The sequence below is a fragment of the Marmota monax genome, unplaced genomic scaffold (assembly GCF_021218885.2).
Source record: "Marmota monax isolate L192 unplaced genomic scaffold, Marmota_monax_Labrador192_F-V1.1 WCK01_AAM20220418_F8-fsc00004, whole genome shotgun sequence".
Lineage (NCBI taxonomy): Eukaryota > Metazoa > Chordata > Mammalia > Rodentia > Sciuridae > Marmota > Marmota monax.
Genome location: NW_026692881.1, coordinates 9,729,133 through 9,742,601, shown reverse-complemented (window position 1 = coordinate 9,742,601; position 13,469 = coordinate 9,729,133). Strand labels below are relative to the sequence as shown.

General features: G+C 32.1%; 1 protein-coding gene across 5 annotated transcripts in view; it reads right to left on the bottom strand.

Moving 5' to 3' along the window:
• Exoc6 (exocyst complex component 6) overlaps positions 1 to 13,469 on the bottom strand; it is a 196,491-nt gene that overhangs the window by 130,764 nt on the left and 52,258 nt on the right. For all 5 annotated transcript variants that reach the window (XM_046450218.2, XM_046450219.2, XM_058581092.1 and 2 more), the window contains 2 exons: positions 4,678 to 4,882; positions 1,118 to 1,273 (listed from right to left, as the gene is read on the bottom strand). In XM_046450218.2, coding sequence (XP_046306174.1) covers positions 1,118 to 1,273; positions 4,678 to 4,882 — 361 coding nt within the window. The remainder of the gene's footprint in view (positions 1 to 1,117; positions 1,274 to 4,677; positions 4,883 to 13,469) is intronic.

Sequence of the window (13,469 nt, the reverse complement as noted above, 5' to 3'; positions counted from 1 at the left end):
TAAGTAGCTAAAGATACACAAAACAGACCAGGGAAAGCAGAGATAAGAAAACTAGATGGTCTGTTTTTACTACTTTGAACTCCTAGAGAGAACAGAAAATAGAGATCCTCTGAATATTACAAAAGAACAAAAGTGTATATTTTAAAATCACTTATATAATTTCAAGGGATGAAGCAAGACACACTAATTCTACATCAAGAAAATGTTTAGCTGCCTATATTCAGAGTGATAACAGACATTCACTGCATATATATGTGCACCAATATATGTTATATATACACAGATACATACACACAGAGAGGAGTGTTTTGTCTCATCCTCAGACATACAGCACAAATGTATATAATTAACACTCAGTTATTTCCCCATCTACAGAGGAAGCTTTGAGCACATATTCACACAATTCAGAGTTCTTATGGTGTCCCAATTAGATTCTTAGAAGAAGAATTTAAGATTTCATTGATAAACTTATAAATAACCAAGAGTAACTAGGTTCCCTATGATATAAATGAAATTCAACTAAATTCAAAAGAATTCAAAGAAGATAAAAGACACAAAAGAAAACTTTGTGGAGGGAATCAAAAATGCAATAAGATAAAAGAATAAATTTGGATACCAATGGTGACAGAAAATAAACACTTAAAGATAATTTCAAGGTTTGTAGACTTTTTAAGACTTCAAAAAAATTTTAAACTTGACTGTAATAAAAAATAGAATTACTCTGCAGTATTTCAGCACCAACTAGAAAAAAAAAAAAAGCATAAGCTAGCCAGAATTGGGGCAAATGGCAAGGTCAAAACCTTATGAAATAAAAAATTTGCCAAAGATAATTCAAAAGTGAGACTACTATAAAAAAGTCATTAGGTTTACATTTTTACTGCTAATTATGGCAAAACACCCAGGCTCAACTATCAATGGTTTTTGAGTACATAATATGCCCTATTTGTCTATCAGTTATGTAGTTTAGAATTTCAGATGATTCCAAACCTACTGCAATCTGATCAACATCAATGGAAAGATGAAGAGTCAACATGAATTCATGGGAAAACTAAGAGTCACACAGATATACATTATGATCCAAAAAATTATCCAATAATAGATAAAGAAACCCCATTACCTCCTCTTCATTCTCATCCTCTTCCTCAAGTATATGTCTCAATACAATTTCACGCTTTTCTTCTATAATTCTATCATGATTTATATACATATTCTTCCCAAATTTCACATTATTTTGCTTCTGCAGAGCAATACTGAAGGCTTTTTGCTGTTGTGCCTATTTTCAGGAAAGCAGAATTCAAATTATTTCAAAATTTATTATGGTAAAACTGGTTCAAAATATTGTCCATACTTCCTTATATTTTTAATGCAGGTATAGTATCTGTAGCAGTGTTTGCTTGTTTACTCATGACATGTGCCTCCTCTCTTCCTTTACAAACAATCTTGTAGGAGTTTATCAACTTTATTTGAAAAGATGAAGAACCAACTTTTGGCTTTGCCATTCAACTTACTATATTTTATTTCCTATCATGTTGATCCTTATTTATATTCTTTCATTTTTTTTTTACTTCCATGTCCTTTAATGTATGTCTTAAACCATGAGGAAAATTCAGATCACATTGTTACCCCCCAAACTGATCAAAATATGTTCACATTTTCAAATTGAGAAAAATAACATAATTGATATCTCATTTCCTATATTGTTTTATGTAATCTGACCATGAAAATTTAATTTATAACATTACCAAGAGGCCACATTGTTTATTTTTTAATTTGTTCTTTTTAGTTACACATGACAGGAGAGTATAATTTGACATATTTATACAAACATGGAGTACATTTTATTCTAACTAGGATCCCAGTCTTGTGGCTGTACATGATGTAGAGATTCACTGTAATATATTTATACTTGTCCGTAGGAAAGTTTATTTCTATTCTTTTTTTCTTCGAGTTTAATTTTCTATTTCTCTAAGTTCCTGAAATGGAACTACTAGATCATTGACTTCAGCCTTTCTTTCCGAATTTGTAAATTTAAGGCTATAAATTTCCCTCTAAACATGGGGCTTTCCTAACCTTGGAAGAGTTCTGTGGGTAATCATAGTTTCTAGATTCAGAACCTCTGGATTCTTTTCCTCAACTATGACTTTGAAATTTATTTTCTCATATCTTCTTAGATTCTACTTTTTTCAAGTTACTAACCAGATGTTGGAACCCTAACCCATTGACCTACAATTACCATTTCTATTCCTACACTATCACTCACAACAGACCACATTCTCATTACCACATTGGTAGGGGAAATGACCTCAAACCTGGCTTCCATAGAAGAGAGAGGTAGTAAGTTTGGCTTAAATTCTATTTTGTGGCTTTATTTATCTATTTATTATTTACAGCAAATAAAGTTTTTTTGTCAACTAAGTATTAAATGTTAAGCTAAATGAAAGGTACTATCAAAAATCATTAGAAAATTGAGTCTGCATAGTTCATCTACACATACGCAAGAATTAACTACAACTGAGAAAAAAACTAAGCTATTTCAGAAAACTTTATTGTATAAGTCCTATGTTACTGTACATGGTTCTAATTTTATAAAGTAAAATGGTTGTGGTAAAGAATTTCCAAAATCAATAATCCTACAAGTAAACAATCTATTAATAAAGAAAATTAACATGGAGGAGCCAGACACAAAAGATCATACATTATATGGTTCCATTTATACAAAATATTCAGAATAGATAAATCCACAGAGACATAACACAGATTGGTGGTTGCCAAAGGCTGGAAGGAGGGAAGAATGGGACATGACTAACCACTTAATGGACACAGGGTTTCCTTCTGAGGTGATGAAAAATGTTTTGAAACTAGACAGAAATGATGGTTGTACAAAATCTTTACCAACTAGCTGAATCTTTTACTTTAAAGTAATTAATTTTTTTATGTGAATTTCACAATAGAAAGAGAAAAAAATAGAATACAGTATATTACTATGCAATGCTGAGAAAATTAGAAGTAAAACAGAAATTATCTGATTTATAGATAATCCTTTAAAAGATTAAAATAGGGAATTCAATTCATATATGGAATTTTAATTTCCTCTGATTTAACACTGTTCTGTTACAGATGAACTTTTTAAATTACAAAAATAAAATAAAACCTCCCTAAAAGTAGTTTGTGATACTTGGGGGGAAAAAAACTCAGGCATCAGAAATCAGGTTGAGCACTGTTTTATTCTTAAGATGTAATTATTATTATGAGTTTTAACAGTTCTTAGAAATTTGAATTAAATCATAATCATTTTAAAACTTTTCAACAATGAAAATTCTAAATATAAGCAAAGTAAATAAAATAATATAACATACTCTCAGGTACCCACCAATAATCTCTAACCAAGTAATATTTTTACATTCTTATTTATTTATTCATTTATTTTAAGACAGGGTCTTGCCCTATTGCCTAGGGTGGCTTCACAACTTGCAATCCTCCTGCCTCAACCTCCCAAGTCACTGGAATGAAGGTGTGCAACACTCATCCACCATAAATTTTTACATACTTGTTTCATCTATACATTTACCCACTCATTCCATATATACCCTTTTTTTAAACAATTTTCTTTGGAGTACGATTTATGTACATTAAAATACACACATCATAGCTGTACAATTTTGACAGTACACTTTCATCATGTTATAGAATATTTGTCTTCACTTGTTTCCTTTCCCAGGCAATCTTCCCACTCAAGCTTCTAGTTACCTACAACTATATTGATTTTTTTTAATCTTGTTTGCCTGCTTTAAAACTGCATATAAACAGTGCCTTTTTGTGCTCAACTTCTGTTGTTCAACATATCTATCTGAGAGATCCCTATGTGTTATATTATCAGTAATTCCTTTCTTTTTACTGCTAAGTACTATTCCACTGTGTGACTACACCATAATTAGTGTATCCATTCTGCTTTCCTTGTGAAAGCAATTTGAGTTTTTTCCAGTTTTTGACTAATAGTTGATATGAACATCATAAGGCCATGTTTTCATTTCTAATTGATAAATAATCAGGAGTGGAACCACAGATTCAAATGGTAGAACTATAACTTCATAACTGCTGAATACTTTCTATTGTTTGTATTTTTAAATTTATTTATTTGTTCTAATTTGTTATACATGACAGCAGAATGCATTTCAGTTCTAGTACACAAATACCATTGTTTGTCTTTTTATTATTGAACTGTAAGAGTTTTTAATTCAAAAACTTTGTTTTAAAAAAGAGAACAATTTAGAATTTTAGCATAAAAGGGCTACTTCCTGTCTCTGTGGCTGTCAGTTTTAAGATAATTTTATAACAGGTTTGGCAATGGCAAAAGTTATTGTAACACCACACAAGTGGAGAAGATTACTGAGAATTCAGGTAAAGTTCTGAAGTCTTTAGACTTCTCTGAAGTACACTTCTACAGCAGAGTGACTGAAGAATTAAAGTTAAGACTGACTTTATTTAAGTATAGAATAGCTATAAATCCAAAGAAAACACTTACAAAATCTATTCTAAACAAGAACCAGGAAGGATAAGAAAATGGTAAAACTAAACAAACAAACAAAACCATTTCAAGTAAGTTAAAGAAGTAAACCTTGGAATATATTTTATATCCTAGATTATTAAATATTAAATTAAAATTATTTTTAATCTCACCTGTTTCATTGCTGTTTCACCTATTTTGTCAGAATGTTTTCGAATGCTTTCCAAAAAGTCTTTGAGATCAGACATGGAAATTTCTTTAATATCCTCACGGAGTGTAGGAAGATTTTCTATCATTAGCTGACAAAACCGGTATTGATTAACCCGGGGAAAGTACACGTTCTCTAATTGTTCCATAGTTTTTAGGGCAGAGTAATACCTGTGAGAAGTTAAAAATAAAACTCTATAAATAAAGTTTTATCACATTAATTTTTAAAGTCTAAATAACTAGCAAGAAGCCTTAGGTTTGATACCCAGAACTGCAAAAACAAATGGGGCAGCGGGAGTTACTAGTTAAAATAAGAAAAATTCCCATTTATTTCTATTCACAAAGCACACATTATATACCATATACAATTTACAGATTGAAACCATCACACTAATACGAACTTCACTATTTAATTTTATCTAAATATATATCATAAAGAGCATCATCATAGTCCTCACGGTGTTTTAAATAAATAAGTATAATATTACTATCCCTTTTGTCTTTTTATTATTTTGTGTTTTTATTATTGAACTATAAGAGTTTTTAATTTTACAATGGGAAAAAATGGAAAAGTATAATATTTCTGAATTATAATAGTTACTTGATATATAATTTAGAGTCTCTCCCACCATAATATCAATTCATACCATTACCATCAAAAAGTAATAGATTTAATTCTAATTAAAGGAATACTAGAATAGATTCTACAGACATTAAAAGGATGGCTAGAGAACACTGTTAATTATTAATAACTCTATACCAGTAAATTTAAAAACTTACAAGTCTTTTTAAAACACAAAATGTACAAACTAACTCAAGAAGAAATCAGAGGTCTTGCTGATTCAACACATACTAAGATAATGGAATTAATATCAAAATTCTGCCAAAGTATTTTGTTAAAGAGAACAGGGTACTCTATTTCAAACTGATTACTTTTTTTTCTTCCTCCTTCTGAAGTTTTTCTCCAGTCTTCACCTTGAGAATCTAGTATATGGCTCCAGAAAGTTTAATATTGTGGGAACCTTTCTAAGATGGGACCCCCACACACACACCATTCAACTAATACACGCTTAATCACCTTTTAAGTGTTGCTACTAGGCTCCCAGTATTGCAGTATTCTATCTTTGCCGGTCTCTCCAGTTTTGGGGGGAATCAGTTTGCCTGTGAACTCAGTTCTTTGGTAGATTAAGGAAACTTGCTGAGTTTCAATTAATTTCACTTTCTGCTTTTTCTTTTTTTATTATTATTGAGGATGGGAGCAATGGCATCCAAACTATTCACATAGTAGTTTCCAGACAAGAAACTAGAAGTTCCTTTTTTAAATCTTTTTTATCTTTTTATTAGAAATTCATAGGAGTTCTTTACATATTATGTAAACACTATAAATGTTTTCTCCTTGTGCCGGGCACAGCGGCACACACCTATAATCCTAGTGGTTTGGGAGGCTGAGGCAGGAGGAGAGTGAGTTTAAAACTAGCCTCAGCACAACAACAGATGAGGTAGAGAGGGAAGATGGGAGGGGAGGGGAGGGGGGATAGTAGGGGATAGGAAAGGCAGCAGAATACAACAGTCACTAATATGGCATTATGTAAAAATTGTGAATGTGTAACTGATGTGATTCTGCAATTTGTATTTGGGGTAAAAATGGGAGTTCATAACTCACTTGAATCAAATGTATGAAAGATGATATGTCATGAGCTTTGTAATGTTTTGAACAACCAATAAAAAAAAAAAAACTAGCCTCAGCAATTCAGCAAGGCCCTAAGCAATCGAGTAAGACCCTGTCTCTAAATTAAAAACGGGGGGATGGGGCAGAAGGGGCTGGAGAAATGACTCATTTGGTGAGTGCCCCTGTGTTCAACCCCTAGTAGGGAAAAAAATGTTTTCCCCTGTCTGTGACTTATTTATTAATTTTCTGAAAGATGTCTCTTTTTAGCTGGGTGCAGTGGTGTGTGCCCATAATCTCAGCAGCTTAGGAGGCTGAGACAGGAAGATCCCGAGTTCAAAGCCAGCCTCAGCAACTTACCTATGCAAGTCAGTGAAATCCTATCTCTAAATAAAATTTTAAAAGGGCTGGGAATGTGGCTTAGTAGCAAACACTCCTGTGTCCAATCCCTGGTACAAAAAAAAAGTCTTTTTTAAATTATTCTGATACATAATTTTACATATTTGTGGGATACAGTGTGATAATTTTATACAGTATATAATGTAATGTGTTTTGATGAGAAATTTTTAATTTTGAAGTTCCATTTATCAATTTTTTGAAACTTTTTGTCTAAAAAAAATCTTTCCTTACCCAAGGATTATGAAGATATCCTATAATTTCTTCTATAACCCTTATGATAAGCCAACTATATTTCTCTAAAAAATATCACTTTAAACATAAAGACACAAAAAGTTCAAAAATAAAGAGATGAAAAAGATATACTATGTTAACACTAATCAAACAAAAGCTAGAACAGCTATATTCATGCAGACTTCAGAACAAGGAAAATTTCCAGAGATAAAAAGAAGGATTACATTATAGTAAAATGGTTAATTCTCCAAGGAGACATAACGATCCTATTATGTACATGACTAACACCAGTGTATCAAAAACATGTGAGATATGGCTGGGGATATAGCTTAGTGTTAGAGTGTCTGCTTAGCACACTCAAGGCCCTGGGTTCAATCCTCAGCATTACCAAAGAGGATGGGAGGCAAAAACCGATAGAAATGCAAAACAAATAGACAAATCCTTTATTATAGCTGCAGACCTCAGCACCCCTCTAAATAAATTAACAGATCCAGCAAACAGTTAATAAAGACAAAATTGAATCAAAAAGTACCAACAATTAAATGGATCTGACATTTATAGAATACTTCATCTAACAACTACCAAATACACATTCTTTTCAAGCTCACGTAAGATATTCACCAAGACAGACCACATTCTGGGCTATAAAATATGCCTTAACAAACTAAAAAGAGTAGAAATAGTATAAAGCTAACTTCATATTTAATGGCAAGAAACAAGGTGCTTTACCCCATGAAATTGAAAACAATGAAAGAATGTCACCTCTCACCATTTCTATCCAACATCATACTGGAAGTTGTAAATAACACAATATAAAAAGAAAAGGGAATAAATGGTATTCATAGTGGGAAGAAAGAAAGAAAAGTCTTTGTAGTTGACATGATTGTCCATGTAGAAGATTCCAAACAACTGACAAAAAAAATTCTGAAACTAATACCTGACTATTAAAAGGTTGTAGTGTATATACAAAGTTAATACACAAAGCCAAATGCTTTTCTTATAAACAAATCCTTTCCAGAAAGGAACAACTGGCATTTGAAATTAAAAACAATACTATTGGGCAGGGGATGTGGCCCAAGTGGTAATGCACTCGCCTGGCATGCGCGGGGCGCTGGGTTTGATCCTCAGCACCACATAAAAATAAAATAAAGATGTTGTGTCGACCGAAAACTGAAAAATAAATATTAAAAAAAATTCTCTTTCTCTCTCTCTCTCTTAAAAAAAATACTATTCACACTAGCACCCCTCCCCAAATGAAAAGTTTAGGAATAAATCTAACAAAAAATATATAAGATCTATGTAAAATAAACTACAAAACTGATGAAAGTAAAGAAAATCTAAATAAATGGAGAGAGATTCCATGTTCACAGGAAGAAAGACTCAATATTATAAAGATAAAAATTCCAAACTTCATCTTGGCAATCACATTCAAACTCCAGCAGAAGGCTGGGGTTGTAACTCAGGGCACTTGCCTGGCATGAGTGAGGCACTGGGTTGGTTCCCAGCATCACAAAAACAAACAACAACAACAAACTTCAGCAGTTTACTTTGTGGATATTGTCAATCAAACTCTAAAATTTATATAGAAGGGCAAAAAAAAGACTCAGAATAGCCACAAAATATTGAAGAACAAAGTTAAAAGATTGGCACTACTCACCTTCAAGATATAATATAAAGCTACAGTAAAAGAAAAGACAGTGTTATAAATGTGAAAGGATTGAGAAATAGTTCAAAGAAATAGAATACAAAGCACAGAAATACATCCACACAAATATAATCAAATGACTTTTGACAAAAAAAAAAAAGCAAAGGAAATCCAATAGAAAAGTGTAGTCTTTTCAGGAAATATTGCTGGAACAACTGGACATCCATGTGCAACAAACAAGTAAGTAAATGAATCCACTGATTTTCACTTTTCACAAGAATTAACTCAAAATGGATCACAGACCTACATGTAAAACACAAAATTCTAACCCTAGAATACAACATGGGAAAAAAATCTTAGATAATCATGGTTTTGGAAATGAGATATTAGAAATAATACCAAAGCACAACCCATGGGGAAAAGAATAAAAGTACTCTTTATTTAAATTAGAAACTTGTGCTCTGTAAAGACACTATTAAGAAAATGGAAATACAAGTGATAAAATGGTAGAAAAATTTTCAAAGCCCGTATTTGATAAAGGACTTGTATTTAAACTATACAAAAAATAAACTTAGTAATAAAAATACAACCAACCAAATTAAAAAGTAGGCAAAAAATCTAAACAGAAAACTAATCAAAGAAAATAAAGCATTATGACCTAACAATTGCACTCCCAGGTATTTACTCAAATGAGTTGAAAACCTATGTGCATAAAAACCTGAAAATGAGAGGTGGAGTTGTGGCTCAGTGGTAGAGTGCCTGCCTAGCATGTGTGAGGCACTGGGTTCAATCTCCAGCACGAATAAAATAAAGGCATTGTACCTGTCTACAACTCAAAAAATATTTTTTAAAAAACCCTAAAAATGAATGTTTATAGCAGCTTTATTCATAATCACTCCCAAATTTGAAGCAACTAATATGCTCTTCTTTGGTGACAGAATAAACACTGTGGTACATCCATAAAATGCAAAGTTATTAAGTGATAAAATGAGTTATCAAGCCATAAGAAGATATAAAAGAAGCTTAAATGCATACTATCAGGCTAAACATGTTATATACTGCATACTTCCAACTCTCAGCCCTCGAAAATGTCAAAACTATAGAAATGAAAAGAGACAGTGACTGGCAGGGTTTGTGAGAGAAAAGATAAAGAAAAGATGGAGAATAGGGGATTTTTCAAGCAGTGAAATGCTTCTGTATAATACTACAATGGTGGATACATGTTATTATGTAACTGTCATAGAAATGTACAACACAGAGTGAAACCCCCCTCCCCAATGTAAACTATGGACTTCAGTTAATAATGTGCCAATATGGATTCACTGATTATAACACATGTACAACATAAAGCAAGATGTTAATTATAAGGAAACTGTGCATAGGAGTAAGCGGAGAATATATGGGAACTCTGTAAATTTTGTTCAACATTACTATAAATCTAAATTGCTCTAAAAATAAACTCTATTGTTTTTAAAATAAGCAGAGTCTGGTAGTGCGCACCCAAAATCCCAGCTACTGAGGAAGCGGAGGCAGGAGGAGCACAAGTTCAAGGCCAGCATGGGTAATATAGCAAGACCCTGTCTCAAAATAAAGAGCTAGAAATGTAGCAATAGTAGAGAACCCCTGTGTTCAAACCCAGTACTACCAAGAAATACACACACGTGGACTTGAACAGACACTTCCCAAAAGGAAATACAGAAATGACCAAATAGCAATGAAATAAAATACAACATCAGTCATAAGGACATCTATAATGCAAACTGAAGCTAAAATGATATGTTATTTTACATTTACCAAAATGACTCAACTAAAACAGATTAGCCAGATGTTGGCAAAGATGTGAAACAAATGAAATTCTCTTAGATTGCTGGTGAGAGTGTAAATTATACAGCTATTTTAGAAAACTACTTAATGGTTTCTTGTGAAGCATAGCATACATCTATGCTATAACCCAGTAATTCTACTCATATATACTTATTAAAGGGAAATATAAACACATGCCTACAAAAAAGATTTGCACACTAATAATTGTTACTAGTCTTAGTAACAATACCTCAAAACTTCAGGCAACCCCAAATATCCACCAACTGGTAAATTCTTCAAAGAAACAATAGAATTGAATACTATTCAGCAATGAAAAGAAACAAACTATGCAAAAGCAGATCTCGGAAAACATTATCTGGAGTGACAATGATTTCATTTATATTAATTCTAAAAATACATAAAACTAATAATATGGTGATAGAAATTAGAAAGTGTTATTTCTGGAACATGGAGGAGGAATTGTTTTGAAGGTGGGTGAGGAAACTTTGTAGGAGTAATGGAAGTATTCTATGTCTTGTGGCAAAAACTTTACAAGTAGTAATAACATTCAACATCTTGATCTTGGTGGTTACACAGGTGTGTTTACATATTTAAAAATTCATGAAGTTGCAGATTTATGATCTGTGCATTTTTGTTTATGTTATAATAAAAAGTCAACTGAAAAACTACTCAGCAAAAAAACTAAAAAGAAAAAAAATGCACTATAAATACAGAAAATATTTTATAACACATCTGACAGAAAACAGGCCAAGTTCCAAAATATACAGATTTTAAGCCTACCTCAGACATGTTGAACATGATGAGTGAAACAATCAAGTGAAAAGATTCAAAAAGAATCAAGTAAACTTGAGCTTAAGTCATGAGAATCAGACTAGGAAGTCATCTGAATAGAAATTAAGATTTTTTTAAAAAAATAAATTTGAAGTGATAGTAACTACTACAAAATTTGTAAATACTATATAAGTTAAAGCAAATACATCTGTGAGTGTTTGACTCTGTAGGTCATGAACTTGCAATCTCTGGTTGACTGGCAAGAATAAAATCTGTCCATTCTATTATCTACCTTATTACCTAGTATAAATACTTAACCTTTACAACAAAATGGCAGGGCACCTTTACAACAAAATGACAGGACACCATAAATCAAAGAAAGGGAAATGGGGTCCTAAAATGCAGCAAGTTTGCAGACTGAATACATGTTTTCACTTTCACTTCTTTATGAAACATCAATGAGCAAAGTTTTTTTGTTTTTTGGTGGGGTTTTTTTTGTTTGTTTGTTTTGGTATTTTGGTGTTTGGTTTTTTTTTTTTTTTTTTTTTAAAGCATAAGCCCACTCCAATGGAAAGAAAAGAAAAAAAAAAGAATAAAATTTTAGAAGCTGGAAAACTGATAGGCAAGTGGTAAGGTAAGAACTCAGCAAACCTGAGAAAACCGAATCTTAAGCCAAAAGTGGAGAAACCAAGAATGATCTAATTTATTCTGTAAAATCTGCAAAAGACTCAGGGATTGATAAGAAACCTACTGTTTCTGGAAGTAGGGGTGAAAGGAGGACAAAAATAAGGAATATGTTGAATGTTTTCACCATAAAGAAATGATAAATGTTTAAGGAAATAGATATATTTATCCTGGTTTAACACTACACAAAATATATATGTATCAAAACATTAAATGTACAAACATGTACAACTTTTATGCATCTGCATTAAAAATTAAATTAAAAATAACATAAGGAATGTGGTTGAAAATGTGAAACATACTCTAAATTCTCTTCTCCATTCCAAGCCTATAAGTAACCATCCTTTATCCATTCTGGAAAAGGCTAAGGAGACTGAAACAATCTCTGAATAGGGGACACCAGCCAAGACTGAGGACCATAGTACTGGCTCAGAAACAAGAAGATTAGTTGAACCCACATACACTAGAGTCCTCTTCCTCAACTGAAATCCCAGAATGCTAGCAGTGAGACTTTTTACCCTATAGACAGAAGACAGAGGAAGTTTCCTCGGGGTAATCTAACAAACCCAGAAGAAAGACCTCAAGATATTAATTAATGATAGAAATTTCCCAGCCAAAAAGAGTCCAACTAAATAACCAACCATACAGGGAAACTATAATTAAGTATCATTAGAAGCTCCAGAGCTTCTAATCAGTTTGTTATATATACCACATTTTAATAAGAGTAATCAACCAAGGAATTACCAAACATCTAAGAAATGTCTGTAACAGGAAAGGCAGAGATAAAAACAAATATTAAAATTTAGAGGAAATATACTATGTAAGGAAAGTGCACATCTAAAATCTCAAAAGAGTTCAGAGAAAACACTATAAATCAAAAAATTAGAGATCAAAATTGAGTTCTATTGGGTTTGATTTCCAGTATGGGGTGGGGGAAACTTCCTAGAAATTAAAATCAGACAGCAGAATAGGAAAATAAAAACTGCATACTCTCTGAAAAATAAAGATAAAGAAATTACATAGAAATAATAAAGACAGGGCTGGGGTTGTGGCTCAGTGGTAGCGCACTTGCCTAGCATGCCTGGGGCACTCGGTTCTAAGTCTCAGCACCACATACAAATAAATAAAAAAAAGGTCCATCAACAACTCAAAAATGTTTTTAAAAAGAAATAATAAAGACAAAAAAGATTTTTAAAAAGCCAAGAAGAGACCCAATATAAAAGACTGAACATTAATACCTGTCCTGGAGAGAAAATGCAGAAAATAGAAGGAAAAAAATTATTCAAGAAAATTTCCTAGCATTTAAAGGCATTATCAGATTGAAGAATAGTTTCTAAGTTAAAAGGAGTCTCCCCTTTTATTAAATTTAAAGTATCCAGCACAATGGAAGTAAATAGACGTATACCAAAGCATGTCATAAAAAAAATTAGATCTCAAGAAAAGATAGATCACTGCTGGGCATGGTGGCATACACCTGTAATCCCAGTAGCTGAGGAGGCTGAGGCAGGAGGATTTCGAGTTCAAAGTCAGCTTCAGCA